Source organism: Calonectris borealis, chromosome 3, assembly GCF_964195595.1.
Source record: "Calonectris borealis chromosome 3, bCalBor7.hap1.2, whole genome shotgun sequence".
NCBI lineage: Eukaryota > Metazoa > Chordata > Aves > Procellariiformes > Procellariidae > Calonectris > Calonectris borealis.
Genome location: NC_134314.1, coordinates 28,313,356 through 28,338,127, shown reverse-complemented (window position 1 = coordinate 28,338,127; position 24,772 = coordinate 28,313,356). Strand labels below are relative to the sequence as shown.

At 37.6% G+C, this 24,772-nt stretch overlaps 1 protein-coding gene across 5 annotated transcripts in view; it reads left to right on the top strand.

Moving 5' to 3' along the window:
• DST (dystonin) overlaps positions 1 to 24,772 on the top strand; it is a 313,438-nt gene that overhangs the window by 278,098 nt on the left and 10,568 nt on the right. For 4 of the 5 annotated variants that reach the window (XM_075145250.1, XM_075145248.1, XM_075145253.1 and 1 more), the window contains 16 exons: positions 1,113 to 1,283; positions 2,635 to 2,790; positions 3,020 to 3,226; positions 4,911 to 5,030; positions 9,326 to 9,495; positions 9,832 to 9,991; positions 11,442 to 11,636; positions 12,854 to 12,982; positions 16,498 to 16,641; positions 17,495 to 17,683; positions 18,439 to 18,568; positions 19,365 to 19,528; positions 19,829 to 19,991; positions 21,480 to 21,634; positions 21,800 to 21,874; positions 22,754 to 22,771. In XM_075145250.1, the coding sequence (XP_075001351.1) occupies positions 1,113 to 1,283; positions 2,635 to 2,790; positions 3,020 to 3,226; positions 4,911 to 5,030; positions 9,326 to 9,495; positions 9,832 to 9,991; positions 11,442 to 11,636; positions 12,854 to 12,982; positions 16,498 to 16,641; positions 17,495 to 17,683; positions 18,439 to 18,568; positions 19,365 to 19,528; positions 19,829 to 19,991; positions 21,480 to 21,634; positions 21,800 to 21,874; positions 22,754 to 22,771 (2,346 nt within the window). The remainder of the gene's footprint in view (positions 1 to 1,112; positions 1,284 to 2,634; positions 2,791 to 3,019; positions 3,227 to 4,910; positions 5,031 to 9,325; positions 9,496 to 9,831; positions 9,992 to 11,441; positions 11,637 to 12,853; positions 12,983 to 16,497; positions 16,642 to 17,494; positions 17,684 to 18,438; positions 18,569 to 19,364; positions 19,529 to 19,828; positions 19,992 to 21,479; positions 21,635 to 21,799; positions 21,875 to 22,753; positions 22,772 to 24,772) is intronic. The other variant, XM_075145252.1, reaches the window with a different exon arrangement.

Below are 24,772 nucleotides of genomic sequence, written 5' to 3'. Positions count from 1 at the left end.
CCGCTGTGATGAGCCCCTGTCTTAGACTGAGCCCAGCCCCAGTCTTTGGGGCCACTTCTGCTGTGCCCGTGTCTCACCTGTGCTGTGCTCTCTATGTTTACTTCTGAGGGGTTCTTGTGCTGCAGTAAAATAAGATGCTCTGGGGAGTTATGGAAACCAGAAATATTGTAGGGAGGTTGGGAGCATAGGAGGAAGCAGGCTAGGTGACACCACTTTTCATAGTCCTCAGAAAGAAAGCAAGGAAGCTTTTTGTCCTGTTAAAATCTTAGCTTATGGTTGAACCTGCTTCCTGCTTTGCCCTCCTCTGTGTTCAGGTACAACCCTGTGTACAGTATCTCTTAACCCAAAGAAAATGTTGGCTTTGGGCTCTTGTCCTGGGAATCAGAGGAAAAAGTTATTTTCCTCCTATTTGCAAGGAGCTTACTGATCATCTCCTGGAAGGTGTTCCGTATTTGGGAGTCTGCAGCAACTTTGTTGGTACATTTTGAGTCGTCTGTTACAAATATTGAACTTGCTCTTTTGAGTCAGAGGGATGCATGGGAGCTTCCAGTCTCTTGCCACCTCATCTTTAACATGGTTGAAAAAGAATAGTTACTAGAATAGTTCGCACGTAAAACAGTTGTTACCGTTATTCTTCCAGCTTGCTTTGTATGTGTAAAATGTCTTCAGTGCTCATGCCTAGCCAGTGAAGGAAGATACAGACAAAACAAAAGAGACTATGTACAATAAAGCCGCCCTCCCAAGTTGTCCCACCCACTTTTGAAGGTGTATTGGATAGGTCTGGGCTTTCAGCGCGCTGTGTAATGCTGACACTTTTTGTGTTTCAGCTACAGATGGACTTTAAACCAACCAAGTTATAGCAAATCTTGTGCAATAAGTGCATAGTACTTTCTTTGCCAAGCTTTGGATCTCAGAGAAAACATCTGACAGACAATTTCCTGAAGAATTGGGCCCTTTCTTTGCTCATTTGGCTTTTTATTAATTACATATGTTTCCTTTATTAGTCTTAATCATACCCACTAAATGTTGGGGGAGGAATAAATATTACACTAGCATTTGTAAAGAGTATTGAATTTCTACCTGGCTTATTTTTTGGTGCTTTCTTTATTTAGGAACTTTGTGCTGCCTTTGAAGCCAAAGAAGAGACATATAAGTGTCTAATGCAGAAGGGCCAGCAGATGCTTGCAAGATGCCCAGAGTCTGCTGAAACAAACGTCGAGCAGGACATAAATAACTTAAAAGAAAAATGGGAATCGGTACAAACAAAGCTCAGTGAAAGAAAAGTATGTGTTTTTACATAAAAATAGAAGTGTAAATCATGTATTTAAGGATGTTAATGTTCAGTGTTTTTATGCATGCATACTTGCTTGATCTTTTAGATTTAGAATCAATTGTAGAGACAGTTATGCAGAATTCATTGGTATGTACAGAAAGTACTGGGAATAATGGGATTCAAGAAGTTGATTATCCATAACTGGGGGGAGGATGGGTGAGAATGACACAAGTCTGTTCCATAGAAATACGTTAACTGATACTGATAATGCTCATTTGGTAGGACGAGGGCTTTTCCAGTTTTTATTACAGTAATCATAGACATGAGAGAGTGAATAAAGTTATTTGATCATTCAAGTTTATCTCTCTCTCAGTACAGAATTGCTGCATTAATTTTCCTAGCTTTTTTCCATTATTTTTCGTAAAATTCCCAAACTCTTGGCCTTCTGCCACTTACTTCAAGTGACTACCTTCTGTTCTAATGTAGATCAATGATTTCACTGATATGCAACATACGTTTTCTTATTATTAATTTTATTTTACTTTCATTCCTTCACGGAGTATAGTCCATTTGTTCTACCTCAATCAAACAATGGAAAATATCAATAATTATAAACAGAGGAACTCTCTGTATGACCGTGATATGTATAAAGCACAAATATTTAACTCACAACTTAGTTATATTTAAAGTAAGAATGCTGGTGTCTATTAAGGTAACTGTATAATATAAGAATGTCAAACTCATTGATACCCAACATGAGCACCTTCTTGCAGGAAGCTGTAAGGTTGGAGTATTCAGCTAGGCCAGCAGTGCGATTGTTTGAAAATCTCTGACTGCTATCTCATGATCAACAAAAATTCTGTATTCAAATTTAGTCTTGGTTCAGGCAACCAAAATGACAATTGGGCTTTATTAAAAAGAAGTAGTCTAAGGCAAACTTGTTCGTTGTTTAGTGCAAGAGAATAAATTAGATGACCTCTTTGATGCTCTTCCAAATGCACTGCCATCTTAGATTTCTGAGATTCTACTGGTTTTGTATTGAAATTGATAAATCCATATGTCCCATTAGGATTAAGTAGTAGAAGATGTAATCTTCTAATGTGGAAAATTGGATCTTGATACTAGGTGCTGTATTTTCTACTCATCTATCGTACATAATTTTACTGTTACTCTTCTATCCATCTCCTTTAATATGCTTAAATGTAGGCTGTTATTTTAAAATTCAGAAACTTTGAGTTGGAAAAATGTTTTTAAATGCTGAACTAAAATGGTTTACTCCAAAATGCTGAACTAAAATGGTTTACTTGGCTGAAGCCCTGGCACAATATCAACTGCTATTAAAGTATGACGTATCTTTACAGGCCAAATTGGAAGAAGCCCTCAATTTAGCAATGGAGTTCCACAACTCGCTTCAAGATTTCATCAATTGGCTTACTCAGGCTGAGCAAACTCTAACTGCAGCTTCTCGGCCAAGTCTTATCTTGGACACGGTCTTGTTTCAAATTGATGAACACAAGGTATGTAAAGAAACAGATGTGTAATGTTTTTCTCCCACTCTGTGAAGATACTTTAACAATGTCCAAATGAACCCTGTAACGCTGGCACTAGGAGAAACATTTAATTTGTTTTAAAATTATATTTTATTGTCTTTCTCGCTACATAATTTTTTATCAGACTGGTTTTTTTCAGTGTTTACCCAGTGCTTGAGCAACATAGTACTCAGTAATTTTCTCCCTTTTTTCCAAGGTTTTTGCCACAGAAGTGAATTCTCATCGAGATCAGATCATAGAGCTGGACAAAACTGGAACCCATTTGAAATACTTCAGCCAGAAGCAGGATGTTGTCCTTATTAAGAATCTGCTGATTAGTGTACAGAGTCGATGGGAAAAAGTAGTTCAACGCTTAGTTGAAAGGGGAAGAGCTTTGGATGATGCAAGGAAAAGAGCCAAACAGGTAATCGGACAACAGCTGTTGTACAACTCTTTGAACTCAGCTGTAATTACATCCAGACTCTTGAAGAATATGGTGCTTTAAAGCACTTTCAAGTAAGTCTTGGTTTAGTGTAACAGACACTGTTGAGTTAGTGGAGCAATTGCTGTGATTCAATCATAGAGCACTTCATTTGGGAGGTGAAAGCGTCATTTTCAACCTGAGCAGTGACTTCTGTCTGCAATACAGCATAGTCTGAAAGAAGAAAGTTACAGTATGGCTTCCAGATATATATTAGTGCCATCTGTCCTCAAAAAGAAGTTTCACAGTCAACATCTTGTATTTTAAAGAATGTGATGAACCCCTTTCACTAATTGGTGGGAGTATTCCTTAGTATTTTCTTCTTGGGTTTACGTTGTGCCCTGATTAATACTCATCACTTCCTCAGTCCCTGATGTTAGTTACTAGACTAATATCTTCTGTGTGGTAAGATATCTGCATTTATTTCCTTAAAAACCTGGAGAGGTTTTTTTTTACACAGTTTTCCTCACCAGGGAGCGTTCATGTTTTTTTCGTTAGATTCATGTTCCTCTCATTGAGGAACATAGGTGATAAGATGCAAAATGTGTGAGAGGAATGTAATCTGTTTAAACATCAATAGGAAGTTCTAGCTTCTTTTTATTCAAGTGAACATGACCATTCAAGATTTGGTCATGTTCACAGCCAAACCACATTCCCATGTTCACTGCTACCGCCACTCAGCTCATAGAGTAAGAACTTTTCTGAGCAATAAATTAGCACATAAGCCGATCAAATGTTATTTATTTTTCAGCATTCACACACACAGCAGTTCTGCAATGAGATGGATTTCATCTTTATACCCATTTACAGAGCTGAATACAATAAGTTATTACTTTAGGATAACAACTATCTATACAGAGCAGGGAAGGAGTACTGAAGGGTACTGGTGTCAAGGCCTGATCCACAGCCCTGAACAACAGGTTCCAGGAACCTTGAGAGGTTTCTGAACTAGTTCCTTGTGCTTTCATGTGTAGGCAGCCCGGACAAGAAGAATTTTTAAGGGATGCAGAGAGAGAAACGACCAGCTTAGAAAAATTGAATCCCAAAGGGATGCTGCTTTGTGAAAACTGGTTGAATCTTTGGTCTTTCCCTGCTTCCTTCCCTGAAGCATTCTTTTTGTTGAGACAGGAAGGAAGATCAAGGATCTGTTCCTTGCCCGTCAAGATAGCGTTTGATATAATGAGAGCATTTATGAGCGTCCCAAGGAAGATCTTGGGCAGTCATCCAGATGGGATTTTTCCCCAGTGATTTACTGCTGTTGTCCCATATAGGTGATAGCTAAGCCCCATTCTTGCTGTATTTACTATTCATTACTAAAAATGTAGGAATCTAAATGACCAACACATCAACAGAAGTTACCAATATGTCTTTGAAAGATGCATACTATGTGTGCAGATCAGGTACCTAAAAGGTTGCTGATTCACCTGGGAGAAGGGAGGTAAGTCCAGCGGACACATGGTCGGGCTAGTCCCTGTTTGAGAGACCAGGGAGAAAAAGCGCACCAAATCTTTCCGAAGTCTGCAGAGTACTTGTTTGGCCTGTAGAGAATTGGTTGGGGTTTAATGTTTTTGGACTATTTTATAAACCAGTGAATTTTAAAATCCATGCAAATCTCACTTTCCTGCAGTTCCATGAAGCCTGGCACAAACTTATGGAATGGCTAGAAGAGTCAGAAAAATCTTTGGACTCAGACCTTGAAATTGCAAATGACCCTGACAAAATAAAGATGCAGCTTGCACAGCATAAGGTGAGTCATAAGTGATGAAGTGCAAAGTGCCCAGTGAGATGTAGGTAAGTCTGTCAGCCTTGTACTATTCAGTCAGCAAAGGAAGTAGATTTGTGGCCTCACTACAATGGAGTGCTTATTAGTATCAAATTAAATGGTGTTGTGTTACAGGTGGGGAGTGAAAAAAAAAAAACTTTTCACAGTACCTGATCTAGGGTGAATGGTTAACTATGAAGAGGAAAGACATAATAATACAGCACCATGGAAACTTTAAAAAACAAACTAATACTATCTCAGAATAGGAATCTCTGAAGAGGTTTTATTACAGGCTTTTTTCAGTCCTTAAACCACAATTTTACCATCCAATTATTTGGGTTGGGATTTTCCTTTTAATACTACAGGACCACTTCAAAACTGAAAAATAATCCTGTATTTTGATTGGCAGTTGCTTCTTATGTCAAGTGGAAATACTAATTAAATCCTCTAGAAAGTACAATGACACCATTAGTAGCAAAGGTTGTTTCTCTTCATAGGATTCAAAATTCCAGGACCAGCCTTCCACAAACCCAGCTACTAATGGTGAAAATGTAAAAATCTCCCCAATTGACCTGGCTTTTCAAACAAATAATGATAATGTAAAAGCTCTGTAGTTCCATCGGATGCAGAGCAAAAGGATAGATGGAAGAAGTCTTTACTTCATTTTTACTTTTGTAAACAGCCTAGAATAATGTGTTATTGAGGATCGAGTGGGTGAGTGGTAGAATCTTCAGAGACAGACTGTGTCTCAAGATTTATCTTGGAGCAGTTTCATCAGAGACAGTGTGTTGAAAGGTCACTCATTTTTCTACATTTTGGCATACATTTATTTTGACTTTTCATGTCAGTCTTATTGTTCTCCATTTACTTCTATTTCTTCATTCTGCACAATATCCCCAAGGGTTTGCATATCTAATTTTTCCCCTCTCAGTGTAGCTTCTGATGATTGCTTTTACCTCCGACAAGTTTTGCCATGTATATTAATGATTGGTTACTGCATCAGTCTGCTTTGTATTTTAATGATCTCTCAGTTTACATGATGATTTAAGTATTGTTTATCAACCAGGAAAATATTCTGCTTTAATATGGGAAAGTTGGCTGTTGGTCAAGCAAAAATAGTTTTACCTATGTTTGCTGTTAAAGCTTTAAGATAAAACCTACATTAACGTTCTGTTATGCTAACTCTGCAATTTCACTTTGTTCTGGGATTGCTGCAGTTGCCAGAATTTGAAGTCAGCGATGGGAATTTAGGGAAAAAAAAGTCTTTCTGTTAAGATAGTCTTTCTTGTCTTCTCTGACTCCATGAATCTTTTAAGCCTTCCACTCCTCTCTTTTCTTTATATCAAGTTCAAACTCCTCATGAGTACAGTCAACATATTGTGACTTTGCTTTGAGGTCCTTTCAGGTCCTGAGGTTTGACTCTCTACCTTTATTCACCTCCCCTCTTCTGAAATGTTAAACTTGATAATCCCACTTGTTCTTTATACCTGCAGCAGTTCATTTTATGAGCCCAAGCTTCCTCACATGGCTTGGCAGATTCATTGCTTCTCTCAGTGATATCTTTTCTCCAGCTTCTTTTCGTATAAAATGCCTGCAGAGAATAGCTACTTGAGTTACTTGAATCTCATTTCTCATTAAGGAATGGGGTGGAATGTGGCACAGGGACATTAGGATTGAAACTGGCGATTTGGAGGAAAAAGATGAATGTGTGTGGGAGAGGGAGTTCTGTGAACTTTGTGACTTTAAACTTCAAACAACCCCCCCAAGAAATCAACTCGATTGTTTTTTAATGAGCTGTCAAGCCTCCCAACACTGCAATGTCCTTCCTTGTATTTTGAGTCTTTTCCTTCCACTCCCACATATACCCCCTGTGTCTGTCTTTGTCTTTTCTGTCCAGCCTTGAAGGTTTCCTTGCTCCATTTAGTTAATGATTTTGCTATCTGAACTGAATGTGTGCTCTGTGTGTGCTGTAAGCAATAATTTGGACTTGCTCTTTGCCAGTTCTTACTGCCAAAAAAAAAAAAAAAAAAAAAAAGTCCCTGCAAGAGAAAAGCCAAGATACTATGTTTTCTCTCTCGCTCACATCTACTGTGTTGCCAGGGACTTTTGGGGGTTATTCATGGTCTGTTTATCAGCAATTTTTTCTCGTTTTTAGAAGTCAGGAATGGAAAAACCCTTACTAGGTCACCCAATCCATTCCTGTACTAAAGCTGAATGTTCCTTACAGTACATTTATATGAACCTGGCTAATTTTATCTCTATGTTCCCATCTTCTTTAGAAGGAAGGTAGATAGTTAATTATTGAGATTTCGTTCATCTTGCCTGTCTGCTCCTGGCAGCTTAAATCAAAATCTACTCTCAGTTACACCCTTGTGAAATCAAATGAAAGTAGATACGGTGTGGTGTGTGTAGTCTCTCAAAGAACGAATTGACTGCAACCCTTTGTTCACCTTTAAATCTGTTTTTCCTGTATCATCCTTCTCTGGCAGCAATTTCATTGTGTTTCCTTGTGCAAATCAAGTAATACTGTGCATGTAGTGTTAAGTAGTTAACAAACCCCATCAAATAAAAGGAGCACAGACATATTGTTTGTATTGAAAGAACTTTTATAAAAAACTGGTTATTTTCATTTTGAAAATTATTTTTATTTTTATTGTAGTTCTAGCTTGACAATGGTGTTTGTATTCTTTCTTAAAGTGTGTTTCCTTGTTGTTTTGTATGAGGAAAATGAAAGGACAGTAAGAAAATACTGAATACAAATGCTGCCTGCCTTTCTTTTTTTTCCTGATAAATTTTGATCCTCTGGATCCTGAAATAACCCTAAAGTAAGGACAGTACAGTGCAAAATACTGAGCAAGTTTTAAAAAAGGAACCTTGAATCACCCTAGGTAAAGTTGTCATACTGTCCACATGGCATAACCCAATACCTACCCCCTACTTAAGACACCTTCATTCCACTTGAGCTTTCCCTGACACACATTCACATCTAAAAAGAGTAGATGAGTATGTGGACACAAAGGAAAGTCGGTGGAAGAGTTGTGAGCTACCATGGCACAGGTTGGTGCAGGCCAGCTGGGAACAGCTTGAGTGGGAGATGAGCAGGCAACACGTGCCGGCAGTGACCATGAGGAATCCTTGCAATCTTCACATGCCCTGAGGAATTACTGTAAGTTGTAAGTGGTAATCATTTCCTTGCTGGATGTGATGATACTGAACATTGCTCTGAGAACCAGATGAAAATCTGTTTCAGCAAACACTAAGCAAAAGCTCTTTTGGCCTAGTATTTTTTGTGACCAAAAAAAGAGAATATTTATTTGATTCTGTGTATATGAGTTTCCTAAAGCAAACTTGTGATTTTTATTTTTTTTTTAAACTGATTTCCTGCTGGCAGTCCATGAAGGTGTGAAATAAAACACTTTAAACATTGCTACCATTTAAAAGCTGCTGTGTAGCACTGGTTTTGTCTTTTGGCAGTGTTTCTTTATTTAATTATTTACTCTGTCAGTCGGTTAACTCCTCTGCAGTATCAGATGAGCTGTGTTTCTGTGTGCACCTTTGTGCCTGTGAAAAGCTTCCAGAGGCTCTGGGCAGAAGGAGCTGTCAGAGCTGGCAGACAGATGCAACTGCTGTGACACTGTCATCTTCCCAAGTCCCTGGATCACAGAAACCTGCTTGTGATCATGGCTTCCAGCCCAAAATGAGTTACTGGCATGTCACCTGGCTGCTTCTTGTGCCTGGATCTGTATACTTTTGGCTTACAATTCTTCCCAGTTATAGGATTAGGAGGGTTAAATGCTTGTGGTTGGAGGTTTCCCAGCTTGACCATGCTGAGCTAAAACAGAATGACCTTTGTAGCCCTTGGGGTCCTCTACACTGGCTTGAAATCTTAGTATGTAAAAATGTAGTGTGAAGACTGCTCGGTTCATGGCTCGCAAAGTAGCCGTTCTTTCACATTCTCCAGGCAGCCCCTTGCTGAAATTTAGAAATATTATGATAGGACAGGAATCATTGCTCTCACTGGAGGAGGTATTTTCCCAAAGTTGTTCCGGTAGGCGTAGAGCTACATTCCCAGAGAGAGACAAAAGGCAGGGACTCCGCTAGTGTCAAGCTCCATATAATTTCAGGTGCACTAGCAGACTAGAAATTTTGCAGTAAGTTTAAAATTTTCTTGCAGCAACATTTACAATTTCCATTGCAAATAATATATCAAAGATTAATTAACTGTGGCCTGTAAGCAGTTAATGCTATATGGGTGTTTTCTTTTTATTCCATATATATAGGAATTCCAGAAATCCCTTGGTGCCAAACATTCTGTGTATGATACCACAAATAGGACTGGACGTTCCTTGAAAGAGAAAACCACCTTGGCTGATGACAATTTGAAACTTGATGATATGCTGAGTGAACTAAGGGATAAGTGGGATACAATTTGTGGAAAATCAGTGGAAAGGTAAATGAGAACCAATCTAATTATTCAGCAGATAAGAAAAAGGCTTAGGAGAATTCTTTTGGCTTCTGTTGTGTAGAAGTAAAACCAGAGTGGCTAGCTTGTTTGATAATTAAGAGTGCCAAAGCAGTAAAATACTAGAAGTGCATACTTTCCTGATGATATGGAAGAGGACTGGAACGTGGGGGGTGATGGTCCCACTGCTTAAAAAGGGAAACACTGATTTAGAGCTCTTTGTTGTTATCATTTTATGCTGAAAATGTTTTCTTAAAGTGTATGAATGATTATTTTGTGTGTGTGTGTGTGCGCTCATTTTTTTCTTTCCCCCCCGCCCCCCAGACAAAATAAACTGGAGGAAGCCCTGTTATTTTCAGGACAATTTACTGATGCTCTGCAAGCTCTCATTGACTGGTTATACAAAATTGAACCTCAGCTAGCGGAAGATCAGCCAGTACATGGAGACATTGATTTAGTGATGAACCTGATCGACAATCACAAGGTAATTCCAAAAATACTCTTTTTTAATTACTAGGCTGTTTGTAAGTGTAGCATTTTAATGCTATTTTTATTTGGCTGTTCTGTAATTTTTAGAAACATGGAATAGTTTTATAACACAAACATGTCATCAGCAATGGAAAATACTATAAAACATACGTGGAAGAAAACAACTGTTAGCGACTCATTGACACCAGTTAGCATTGAGATACTCCATTTAATGCTGCTATCCTGTGTATTTATGAATATTATGTCAAAAATCACAAGTGTGCATTTATGAATATGTGTGTGTCGGCAAGAGGTGGCAAGAATTATTTTACTGGAAATCTTTGGGGGAGACAGGGCTTTTTATTTAGTACATATGCCAACCAAATGTCCTGTGCACTCATCATGACTACAGCAGCCTTTCAAACCTGCAGGACTGCTGTATATTCATGGAGAAAAGTAGTTGCAATGCTTCAGTTATGCATGGGAGTATACAACTAGACTATGGCCCAGGAAGCCTACATTGGCAAGCTGCAGTATTTTGTTACGGAAGTGTTTTTGGAGATGGGAGCAAGTAAGAGATGTAGGACTGTGCCTCTGAAAATCCCAGTTTTGCAGATCAGTATGTCGGAAGAAACGGCTGTTGAAGTTACTGGTATTACAAAGGCTACACACAGTCAGAGCTCTGGAGCCTGGGAGGATTATGAGGTGAAGGTCCCTCTGTTGATCTACCAGTGACTTCAAGTATCCAAAGACACTTCAGCGAGGAAGAGATTTTGTCGCTTGTGAAAAAAAGTATTTGGAAACATGGGTTGTCTATAAAAATTATCCTGAAATACACTGGAATTGCTTCCGAAATCCCATTGTATATCACAACTAAGTCATAGTCAGTGGTATGGCTTACTGTAATTGTCGTATCTTCTTTTAAGAGCTTCCTTTATGTAACTGGAGCTTGTTCCATCTGCAAATGTGAACATACTCTCACATAAATATATGAATATGTGGCGAGATCTACAGCACGATAGTCAGACCCCCAGATGGGGTTTTAGATCCGTTTTTATGATTTTAAACCTTCCTCTTGATTGTTAGCATTTTATCTGATATTTTCCTGCTGCGGCAATCTTGCGCATCAATCTGGTGTGTCAGATCAATTGCTTTGATAAAGAGTGTAAAGCCAGCGTGGTAAGGAGGCTAGATTTCCCATGCATTGCATCAGGATGGGTTCTCAGGATCAGCCTGACATTTTCCTACCATATTCCAGTTTTATTAAGCTAGGGTAGGGTGTAAATATCTTCGTATGGAATCTAATGAGCAGAACCTGTGCATTTTGAGTCACTTTGATGGAGTTACTCTTGATTGAACTAAATCCACGTTTCAATTTCTTCTTCTAACCAGTAGGTTTTTTGTTTCTCTTTACATAATTATGCCTTAATGAATTAAACATATCAAATGTATTTGATGGTGCCTAGGTTTTCCAGAAGGAGCTGGGAAAAAGAACAAGCAGTGTCCAGGCTCTGAAGCGCTCTGCCAGAGAGCTGATAGAAGGCAGTCGTGATGACTCTTCCTGGGTCAAAGTCCAAATGCAGGAGCTAAGCACTCGCTGGGAGACAGTTTGTGCCCTGTCAGTATCCAAGCAAACACGACTGGAACAGGCTCTTCGGCAGGTAGAGGACTACTAATAGTGCTACGTGTACTTTATGAGAAGCAGAGAAAATATCTTACAGTCTAGTTGCCAACAATATAATTTCATTTTCGCTTCATGTCATTCTGTTTCCTTTAATTTCATTTGAAAATACTAATTTTCTTGCTTATGCATTGCTTACCTTGTCTCCATCCCTTTACCACAGCACATAAATAATGCCTCCTAGCGTTTATTATTGCTGTTATTATTAGTCTATACCACAAATGCAAAGCAAATGTTTCAAAGACCTTACCATCTAAGGAAATCACTGAAGTTACAGTCAAGCGTGAAGGGTGATCAAGAACTATGCCCCCTTCACAGGAAGCTGGAGATTGCAATCGTATTTATGCCCTTCGTGCCTTATTGGAAAGAAGTAAATTTGGGTACTGAAAACTTGTTTACATTGGCACAATTACAGTACACAGTGAAGTACATTGCAGAAAAAATGGAGTTGAGCTGAGTGCACTCAGGAGTTAGAACAGTGTATATATGTCAGTATTGGCTGGTACAGATCCCCAAAAAATAGGTCCATCTGTGTTGTTTCCAAACCTGAGATAATATGGATGTACAGCTCTGTGAAGATACACTAGTTTGGGCTGATGCTAGGATGAGGATCCTGCAATAGCGATGTATCCACTATGTACAAAATTCCTGTCCTGCTTTTCCCAGGATATTGTGTTTGCCCAGCTCTCCGGTCTTGCAGCAGGCTCAATCCTGAGCCTACCTCAAACATTAATTGTATCTGAATATGGCTGTGCCCAAAGGTGGAACTTTCTTGTTTTCTCCAGACATAAAAGGGTCAGTCACCAACGGGCTGTCAATTAATTCTGCTTAACCGGTAATTTAGGCTATGCAGAAAATACAGTTCTCATCACTCCAGTTGTTCCATGAAAGCACCTCCCGTGTAATTTGTCAGTGTAAAGGCATGACATTCTCAACTGAGCTGCAAATACACTATAAATCAGATGGCTAAAAGCATGAACAGGCTTTTAGACTTCCTATATTTTTTGGGAAGCATGAGATATTTTTACAGTTATGAAAATGTAGTACTGTATATCATTGACTTTTTAATGGAAAGTTAATGTGCCAGTACTGCTGCGTGATTAATGACTCCAAATGTGGGCTCAGTCTCTTTGTGTAAGCTGCAGTGTGTCTGTCAAATCACCTCATGAGTGACTGTGACTTCTTGTATTTTAACAGGCAGAAGAATTCCACTCTGTTGTCCATGTCCTTTTGGAGTGGCTGGCAGAGGCGGAGCAGGCTCTTCGTTTCCACGGGGTCCTTCCAGATGATGAAGAGGCCTTGCGTACACTGATAGACCAGCACAGGGTAAGCAAGAAAATTAAGAGATCCTCTTCATTCTGATAGGTCTGTTAGAGGGTAGAGTAAAGGAAAGGAGGCAAAGTCTATCCCATATAGTCATATCCAGTATCCAGTGTTTGTTTTTGCAACTGTTTCTATGGAGAAGCTAGAAATTTAATGAAGTTGACAGTTTGGTGCCCATACTGGTGTTGGGTTGTTGTTTGAGTCATCTTGGCTTACTAAGAAAATAATGGGCCTTTAGAAAGTTGCTGTACACATTTAGAGACAGATGCAAACCCCTCTGGAATATGCTGCCTGACAACTATAACACAGGCTGCTACAGTAGCAAAAGTATCTGTCTTCTTAGCACTATTGAGCAAAACAGCATATACTTTTCTTTCAAGGTCATTTGTAAACGTCAGCAGAATGATGTTATCATCCATTAACCTTCTGTCATGGTGAAACAGCGTGCTGTCATGCTTCACATGCATTAGGTACTGAAATATTGCAGTACCATAGTACTGCAGATACTAGATTATAGACCATCAAACTAACTTTGCAGTAATGAGATGGGAAAATGGCTAAGTAAGGAGCATAGAGGTCATATTTTCGCTCTCCAAACAAGAGGCTACAAACATGCATATTTAAGCCCATGCAAAACTCTTCTTGTAAGTGCAGTAGTAATAGCACCAAGAATGTAGTGCCCACAGTGTTATAGAACAAATTGTACGAGTAATGGATTTGTTCATCATTGCTCTGAAGAAAGTTATAACAAAACTTATGAAATTGAGAGTGGAAAAGCATCGTGTTTAAATTAAGTTTGGGAATATTATTACGCAGAGGAGTGCATGCAGGGTATGACTGTCTAATGGTTCTTAACTAAGGAGTTTTCAAGGTACTCAGACTGCAATGTTTTGAAGAAGTTTTCAGATTTAATTTAAGGCCCTGGAAACTGGGTGCTATTCTTTAGCTGGCCAAATGTATGTATGCATCAGTGTATGCTGACTAATGTTGGCAGTAGCAACCTGTTGTCTCCAATGCAATGAAATTTGTCTTTTAGCTGCCTTTCCTACACATGTGCTTCATCAGTTCCCTTTTATTTAATTTTTTGATCTTCTGAATACAGAGGAAAGAACTGTCTGAATGAAATCTTAGGTCCACTGAAATCATTAGAAAAAAACATTTTAAATTTCTCCCTCTGCAATGTAGGTGGATTAACAAAATATTTCTGTACAAAAGCTCAAAATTGTGCTGCCAAAGCCGAAGCATAACTTGGAACCTCAAACCAAAGCAAAGTTTGTCTCTGAGAAACCCTGTCCAGCTGGGGAGAATAATCACTAGCACAACACAACCAACCTCAGTGTTAAATGTGGCCATACTGTACTTAAATTTTTTTAGTAGACTTTAGAAGATGTTCTCCCAACCGCATTTTCTTCTTAAAGGCAAAATAATAGAAATACAGAAATTGTCAAGCTAAGAAAGATTGTGGCACTGCTGCTTTACCACTCAATAAGCACGTACAGCAAAATCTTCCTTGAATGAGTTGTCTCTCCTCTTAAACTTATAACATTAGCTTTCAAGAAGAAAAAAAAGAAAATAAGGGAAAATGTAATATATAATATTAAACACCATGTCCGTATTTTAATGCTGCAGTATTAATATCAAAAAATGTATGACTATGACATTATTTACATAAATATGGAATGTATCTTCTTTTTATTACCATGATTCTTGTAAATTAGTTTTAATGCATTTTTATCTAGCTACATGTTGAAAGGTTTCATCAGGACGATACTTTATCCAAATGGTCCATCTTTATGCCCGTTACTGATTTTCTGTTCTTGAATCTGCACATGATTTAATGAATTCTACTATCTCTGGCAGAGAGGTTTCTGTCACTCACCATCCTCTCTAGGGACTGAGAGGTGTAGTAGGTTAATGCACTGCATTAGTTAATGAGAAGCATCCCATCTCCTCTCTTGTAAATGTGTCTGTATCACTGGACTGCCACAGAGTTCAATACAATTAGTATCCTTTACTGAGGGAAAGCTTAATACGTAGTGTGTCATAGATTTAGATTTTGAGATATTCTAGTACAGTTGTGCAGGGAAAACAATGTTGTTGTTGCCTGTTTTCTTCCTGGCCCTGACTTATTTTGGTCATCTCTCACTGCAACCCACCTCGACTTTTCCAAAACTAATTTGAACTGAAATATTGTAAGAACTCAGGCGTTTTTATGAGAGAAGGACTGCTATTGTGATTGGATCTTAATCTCTGACATTAATTTAAGCTTAAGTCAAAATCAGTTATTAATTAATCTCTTTAAATATACAGCAAATATACAGCCTAGCTATTCCAGGCTTTTACAACAAGGTAGAAGAGATTATTTCTTTTACACTTTTATTTCATAATAGGTTCGTATTTTCTTTATAAAGGCACAGGATAATGTCATTATGAGCTGTTGTAGAATCTGTATTTACAATGTTTAGATGATTTGAATTTTCTAGGATCTGACTTGGGTGATCTTTAATTTCTGGAATCCAAAATAGCCCTTCGTGGATGGAGGGAGGAAGAGTTAAACTTTCAGAGACATGGTTCCATTTTGTAGCCCAATTAAAGATGTTAAAATGTAAAAAGTTTCCACTAGGCACTGAGAGATGTTGGCGGTTCCAGTTAAGGGTGCTCACAAAGACAGACAGACTTACACAACATTTAGACATAACAAAATAGACAGAGTAGTAAAACCATTGTAGTAATAATAATTAAAAAAAAAAAAAGACATATGAATTATAGAAAGGATGGGAAAAGTCCTTCAGTTTTTTTGTTGTTTTCCCCCCCACACCCAATTCTGGTCCTGCCACCCTTTCCTCTGCCAGACTCCCTAGGAACATCAATGGTTATAAGCTTGGATGTCTAAAGCTGTAAATATCCTTTTGCTTTTACAAGATTTTTCCCACATGGCAGTGCCTCTGAAAACAGCTGTTTAATTAGCAGTCTCTGTCCCTGTTCTTGCTGTGTCTCTCCCTGTCAGCTACTGAGTTTTCACATTTGTGTTAGTTTAGTATAGCTGCTCCTGAAGTCCTCTATCATCTTGTCTGAGCATGTAATTATAGTTGGACATCTCCAGCGTCTGCTAGGAGCTTGGTAGTTTATAATGAAGAATTACTGTAACTGACAGACAAACCAAGTCATCTGAAATGTTGCCAGTAATGACTCTAACCATCATATAGTTGATTTACAGCACTTCTAAAATGCTGTGATTTTCCTTCTTTTTTTAATAAGGGCATGTGTCTTTCAAGTATTTACAGTATGGTGGGCTTTTAAGTGGCAAGCTGGGGTGAAGATTTTAGAGCTTCATTTAGTACTTCATGTGGAATAGGCTTTTTAAACATTTTAAACTTTTCTCAGACAACTTAAACTTGCCTCTTGCAAGTTGAATCTGTTTGAGCGATCGAGAGGCTTGTGACCTTGCAGACTATGCACTCAAGATTTCTCTTGCAAATTTTGTCAACATCTAATTGAAATTTTTACCTCTGGTTTAGGAATTTATGAAGAAACTGGAAGAGAAAAAGGCAGAACTGAATAAAGCAACAGGCATGGGAGAAGCTATCCTAGCTATCTGCCACCCAGACTCCATCACCACCATTAAGCACTGGATAACAATCATCAGAGCCAGGTTTGAAGAGGTCAGTATATGTCAAGCCATCTTCACTGCAACAGTCCATCTTTGACTGGAACGTAGCTGAGAGCTAACATGGTAGTTACACTGGGAGAAAATGATATCCAGCTGTTGAGAACTAAACGTTTAAAATACCCACAGTGATGGATGTGAATACCATGCTTCCCTAGGTTTTATTTTAAAACCTCTAGGGCTTTAAGAACTAAAGCAGATGGTCAAGCTTCTTTGTTTGTATGTATTAAAGGAAATACTGCCTGACACTTCCCACGTGAAGAAAGCCAATAGATTTTAGGGAGAAACTTCAAAGTTAGAAAGGAAAGAAAATACAAACTTGAAGCATTTTCTGATTGCATTAGGGAGGATTTCAGTCGAACATGTTCCTAATCTAGAAGATTTCCAAATGATTTAAGTGGCTACAAGTAGGTCTCAGAGGGTGTACCACACTCTCAGCTGATAAGGTGGTATCTTCTGTGTATATTAAGTTTAAAGAAAAAAAAAATGCTGGTGTTAGCAAAGTATGGCTTCAGGAGTGCCCAGGAGGAAGAGGACACCAAATCCTGCGTGATTCACTAATTTATACACATTGTTTGATAAAGTTCTTAATATGTTGCCTGAATGTGCTATTTACTGCATTTAACAGCACCTAATCCTGAATATCTGTGGAAAAAAATGTGGTGTTGAACTGGGAATTCTAGTTACCTAGGACCTTTAGTGATCAGCCACTACATCTAGCACCTTTGATAATCAAACATGAACAGGCCTGCGAGGAAGCTCTGGGTTTACAGTTAGCAGAGCTGTTTTAAATACATTTTAAAGAATTTCAGATGTGCGCATACTTATGCATTGGTTCTTTTATCCAGGTCTTAGCATGGGCTAAACAACATCAACAGAGACTGGCAGGAGCTCTGGCTGGACTTATTGCTAACCAGGAATTGCTGGAAGCCTTGCTGTCCTGGTTGCAGTGGGCAGAGACTACACTTACGGAAAAAGATAAAGAGGTTATCCCCCAGGAGATTGAGGAAGTTAAAGCACTTATAGCCGAACATCAGGTAAGGCATGTTAAGTGACATGTCCCCTACACATTCCACAAATGGTGGTCACGTCTCAGCTAGGCTTCATAATCAAGTGTGAATCTCTTTAGCTATTTTCTCTCCTAATAGTCGAATCCCTTTTCAGATACTCAGTTGTTTGTATGTGTACGATGTGCTTGTGGTTTATTCAACACAGAGGTAAAAAAACAACCAAACAAAAATTCAGTTCCACATTGTTCTAAAAGCAAACCTACAACTCCCCATAGGAACAAGGATAATAACAATAATAATAAACCCACATGAAATACATGATAGTGCTGCTGCCTTAGAACTAGTGTTGCAGTGTGGCTTCACTGATTGGATTTCAAAAATATGTTTATGAAGTGCCAGAGGGAGCTGCTGGTGCAGTGAATGCTCATAGGCTTACCCCAGCTTACACACCAGAGCTGTCTCACTTCTATGAACTGCAGTCTGGACAGCAAGAAACACCTGAGTACTCAGAGTCAAAATTCTGTTGTACATCACCTCACCATACACAGACTGTTTTTTAGATTTAGCCTTCCTTTAACAGCCAGGCCATAGTGGTCTTAAAAGCTTATACTGCCAATTTTTCTTGCGCACAAAACCTTTAGCTGTGTCTTTTTGTGAGGCTGGCATTATAACAGTCTTTCTGTGCCATTCTTGTAACTTTGGTGTTTTCTGTTGTACGTGTTTTTCATTCCTGTGGTCACTTTTGTGTATTGTTGATTAAAACCACCTCTATCTGATTGCAGACATTCATGGAGGAAATGACCAGAAAACAACCTGATGTGGATAAAGTTACAAAGACCTATAAAAGAAAGGCACTTGAACCCACTCCAGTACAATCTCATATTCCTGTCCTTGATAAGGGGAGAGCAGGGAGTAAGTAATGAAGTATTTTGGGGCAGGTCACACACACCATTGCTCTTATCTATAAAGATAACAGATTACTAATAATCTAATAGGTTTGATTAGCTTCTAGTAAAATGGGATGAAATTCTCTTGGCTGATTTTTCTAATTATCTCTCATTTTTCATTGTGAGGAAATTTCTCATAGCAGACTTGTATTTTTAAATTTTGTCCTATACTTCTTGAATACCTATTTTTAAAGTGTGCAGCCTTTCATGTGCTATTAAACTTCCAAGAGTGTGCACATGCTGAGTTTTTGCAAATCTACCGTTATCTGAAAGTGCAAACAACTTCTTTTACATAAAGATGTAGAGACAAAATTTTGCTCTTACTGTCTATGAAATTATATGGATCCAATCAGAAAGTGTGTTCAGTGAAGTTGAATGAAAGTGAATCATCAAGTGAGGAAATTGCTTTTTGTATTTTTAGATGTACTTACCCATTGTATTTTATACATACCCATGGAACCTGCTTCTAAAATCTCTCTGAGAGATTTGCAAAGATTTTGTTTAACCTGTGCAGCTTCACTAGTGCAGCCACTACTAGCTGCTTCTGGCTAGACAAAAGATACTTCACCCACCATGTGGTCCTTCCCCAGCAATGGTAAAAAAAAAAAAAAAAAATCTCCCATTAGATGGAATCATATCAGGATATGGGCTCATTATTTGGGACAGGAAGGAGTAGTTTTAGAAAGGTCAAGTACCCTTCATGTGAATGTTTGTTTTGTTTGAACTGGGTGAGACTTACACATTTTATCATGTTTTAACAGGAAAGCGTTCCCCAACACCAGGCATATATCCATCAGCAGCCCAGGCGCAAATCGAAACCAAGAATCCACGGGTAAACCTTTTAGTCAGCAAATGGCAGCAAGTCTGGCTTCTGGCCTTGGAAAGAAGAAGAAAACTTAATGATGCTTTGGACAGACTTGAAGAGGTCAGAAAAGAACTGTACAGTATATACATACTTTTTTTTACCCTGGATTAAATTTTCGATACTGTAAATAACTTCCATATCTGTTGTATTATATTGTATGATACAGCTAATAGAAAACACTGTGATACACATGCTTTAATGTGCTTTAAAAGTTGACATTGTCATTTTAAATGTCAGGAGAGTTAAGATGTTTAAAATGTTCTCAAAGAACCAATTATTCAAAAGAATGCAGATGTATCTCATTGATTTTCTAGATTGATTGATTTCAACTGAAAAAAGTTCTTTCTTTTTTTTATTAAGCTGAGAGAATTTGCCAACTTTGATTTTGATGTTTGGAGGAAAAAATACATGCGATGGATGAACCATAAGAAGTCTCGTGTGATGGACTTCTTTAGGAGGATTGATAAAGATCAGGATGGAAAGATAACAAGACAGGAATTTATCGATGGAATTCTTTCTTCAAGTAAGTTTTAAAATTAACTTAATGTTGAACTTGGAACAAACATCCCATGAAGTCTTGCTGTCTAAATAGTGTACCTTATGCGGTTTATTGTGTTACAAGGTCACAGATTTCCCTTTTGAAGTCGTTAATTATGATTCATTTAAACTATAGTTATTTTACTTGAAAATATTTCTAGATTCTAGAAATTCTTTCTAGTTCTTTTACATTGTGAATCAGATTACAAATGTCACATCTATATTATTGGCTAATTTATAGTTCACTGGACTCGGATTGTCATTCCTACAGTACACTAGCCACTTCAACAATTTTCATTGATTAGTCAGAATAGTAAAATGTACCTTATAAAACCTATAGATAATTTTCAAAATCAGTTCATATAATCATATGATTTTTATTAAAGAACTTACATGGAATAGTTTCAATTATAGAAGGAAACCATATAATTTCTGAAACAGTGTTTCCATGAACCATGACCATGTTCATATACCTGTTTAATGAGGATCAAAATGTCAAGCAATCAGACTAGGAAGGGACTTTTCCTAGCTTTCCTGATGAATTGGTATTCCTTAGGTATGCACAGTTGGTGGTAACGTAAGCCTTCCACATCTTGTCTGTGTGTGATCACGTTTCCCTTTAGCAGCTGACTCATAACAGATAAGGGCCTACTACTTAAAATAATCCTTTATCTTCAGATCATAGACACTTTTGCTTTGAGCAGTGAAGATTCAGAATTGAGCTGCTTTTAGCTTCTCATGTTAAAGTAAAAGGAGAATATCGTAGTGTATATATTTCCCCCCTGCTTTAGGAAATGCAGTAATATAGTCACTATATGTGCACATTGCTGTTTTGCATTAATTGATGAAAAAACCCTGATAGCACCAAGAGGTTAAACAGCTTACTCGTTTCATTCAGTTGGTATCAACTTGTTATAACTGCTAAATACTCATGATTTAATGCCTGTTCACCATCTTGAAATTTTCTTTGACCGTTTCGTAGAGAATCTCTGTGTGGGTTAATATTCTGCTGCTGTGAACTCGATCTAAAGAAGGATTTCACGAAACACCGTGCATGTTTCTGCAGTGGGAAGGCCTTGCATTCCAAATTTAATTAGCAGTGAAATTCTCACTTGACCTTTCCTCACTAACAATTTATCTTGTTAATCTGTGGTATTTTCTGCACTTCGAAGGTCAAAATGTGAAAAAAAAAAAACCACCATATCTCTTACAGTTTAATCTGTGCCCTCGCTTCTGTGTCTCTCTTCAAGCCACACTATGATAGTCATTTTAATCCAATTTCTAGGTAGCTTTGGAGATCCAGATTGTTTTTTCAGAAAGATTCCTTCATTCTTTTGAATGTCATTATTTCTTTGATAAGCATTGTCTCTCACCTAGTGCCTAAAAACCTGATAATATTTGTGATAAAGCCTTTCATTGTAATGGGATTGAAAAGCCAAAAAACTTAGCTTTTGTTGTTGCCTTTGTCTTACAGAATTCCCAACAAGCCGACTTGAAATGAGTGCTGTGGCGGACATTTTTGATAGAGATGGTGACGGATATATTGACTATTACGAATTTGTAGCAGCTCTTCATCCAAACAAGGATGCATACAAGCCTCTCACAGATGCAGACAAAATTGAAGATGAGGTACAGCCTCTGCTTTCTTAGATTGCACTCTATTCTACTGGGGTCATGTTCTTTAATAATTAATTTTATTTTCACTCCTGTATAATTTGAAGTTTACCAGTTACACAAATATTTAGAAATGTGGTATTATCAGTAAAATAATCATCTAGTTGTGGTTTCTTGCAGGTAACGAGGCAGGTAGCTAAATGTAAATGTGCAAAACGGTTTCAAGTGGAACAGATTGGGGATAACAAGTACAGGGTAAGTCTTCTAAGGACCTTCTTAGTTCTTTCAGCTTAACAATTCTTTGTATGACATGGTTATGCAAGGAATTAGGCTATATTAATTTATAGGAATTTTGTATGACAATTATATCTTTTATTACTTTAAGCTTGTCTAAATTTTATGGTTTTTTTCTTGTTAGAACATATAGGCTAAAAATATGGGAAAATGCTGCTGCTTGTATTTATTTTCGCTGAAACGACTGAAACTGTTTTCAATGTATGGGAATTTTTAAAAGCTAACTGCATGCATACATACATATGCACATGCATACATACATACAACAGTTCCTTAAAAGCCAATCTTTTTGCCTGGATACCCAAAGTGTTTAAACTGTAGCTGATTTTCTATTAGTTTCATAAAAACAGTGATATTTTCCTGTGGTATTATGTTGTACTTTAAAAATCTTTTACCAAAGTGTATTCAATCACTTTTATTCTCCCTTATCATTATATCGGAGCACACTGTTCCTTCTGAAGAAGTACAAGAAATGTGTTAGATACCTGTAGAACAATTTTAGATCACAGAAAAATAAATATCACATTGTAGAGAAAGATCTGCTACCCCTAGATTCAATAACCAGAACAATTTCAGATTAAAGATGCAATATTTGGCTAAGAGAGTTTGCTAAATACTTGTAGATGATTTTAAAAGACCACAGAAACAGCAATGGGAAGGAAACAAAGGCCTTGAATATTTTCCAATATTCAGTCTCTGGAAGGCTAGCTACCTGCTCGTCTCTGAAGTAGATACTTTATTTAGAATGTCTAATGTGTTAGTTTGCATGTGTTCTAGAGTCATATAGAGAATTTCCTGTAAACTAATCGTGTCTTTCTTCCATTTTTCATTTCTTATCAGTTCTTCCTGGGAAATCAGGTATAAACCAGTGGAATGTGTTATGAAGTTTCTTTTTTTCTTTTTTTTTTTCCCCCTCTTTTTTTCTAACGCATAATGATTTAAGCTTGCAATGGTCAGTCTTCTCACCATCCTTTCATCTTCAGCTAGTTCATTGCTGGTCAGCTGTGGTATTTCTTTAAATGCCATGGAGCATTCCTTGTCTCAAGATCCCTCCTCTTCAATCCCTCACCTGCTTTCTTTGGCCATTTTCCTCATTAAGGAGATTACTTTTAAAGGAACCAGATAATGGTCAGCAGCAATTCCCATAGTAAAAAATCTTAAGTGTTTAAACTGCAATTTTAGAATTACTATTTTTTTATCAGTTTTCAGTTTTATAGTGGAATGCTTCAAAATTCTATGTTGTATTTTTTAGGCTAATCACAGTAAACACAGATCCCAGTGTCACATCACTTATTTGTTGCAAATTAGGTGAAAAATACTTTCATTTTCAGGGAAAAAAAAAATCTCTGTACAATCAAGCAGACTGATTAAAAACCTAGCTGATTGTTGGTATTTTATATACTAGCGCAATGAATCATTAAATACATATTTTGGAAATAGGCAAATTGAACTTCCTGTTCCAGTTTAGACTATTCCCTCTCCCAAAGTGTTTTCAAAGAGCTGTGGCAGGTCTATAATGTCTTGAAGAATACTTTTAGTCAGTTGGGTCATCAGTGAGTCATACCGCAGTGGCACTGTACAGTGGTACAGGGAGGATACGCGGACCAGTGCTCACTTACTCCTGTGGTACATACTGATACATAGCTTCTTAAATTGTTAAATCATGCTTGCCTGGTAAGAATGGAAATACTTGACACACACCGGATACCACTAGTATCTTATTCATGCTCTTATAAAGGCAATAATATGTATAATCCATTCTGGAAATGCTAGTGTTAACAGCATTAGCCATTTTAAATCTAGAGATGTTGAAAATGTAGTTGCATTCTTATTTATTGGCAAAGCCTGTTGAAGTATAGAAGAAAGCACAAAGAGCAGCAGATAATCTTACTACATGCCTCAAGCAATATATCTAAGTAATAATTTTAAATGTTTTCCACATATAGAACAAGCCTCTATTTGAAAAGACTATTTGAAATTATGTTAATTCTCTTATCTGCCATCTGTACTTTCAGATCTGGGAAAAAATAAAGCATTTTTTGAGAGCATCTAACTCTTACTGGTGCAGAACAGCTTCATAAAATCACCTACAGCAAGTTGGCTGAGGCTTCCCTAGTGACAGTGATGTTATATGGCTATTGTCAAGAACAGGCCTTTTTGTAGCTTAAACAAGACTTCCTTTACGTTTTTATTCCAGTGTTTTTACCTCTGATTATTTGAAACAACAGTAAATACTGTTCAAGGAAATTTGGTGTCCAGGCTATTTTAAGAAGGAAATGGACTGAGTTACCATTAGGAAAAATGCCTTGATAGATACCTCTGTTATTTTCCAGGAGCCCCACTGTCTGAAATAACCACAGCCTAGGTAGGCAGTTTCCAAAGGATACTGTATCTGACCCTTGGTATAGTTGCCTGATAGGGTCTGACTGAAGAATTAAGCTGGGATGGGGAAAAAATAAAGAAAAGAAAAAAAAGATAGTATCTTTAGAACCTCTAGAAAAAATTCTCTCTAGAAACAAGCCAATGAAAATAAACGGCATCAATTTGGATGCCATTTCTTTTTTTAACTTTGATCTACACATGTAAAATGGTTCTTTGTTCGGCACATATTGAATGCATTATTAAAAAGCCCATACAAATAATGCTCATGTGAATGTTCTTATTTATAACAAAAAAAATTATTATTGAATTAAGCGGCAAGCTTTGCTTTTGTTTGGTTCCTAAAAGTAATATTCCTTTAAACTTACTCTCTCTTCTTGGCTTAAGTAGTACCAAACGACTAAAGTCATTTAACAAGTAGGGAGCACGTTTGTGTGGTTTGTATTTCAAGCATTTCAGTCCCCTCACTGGAGCAAGTAC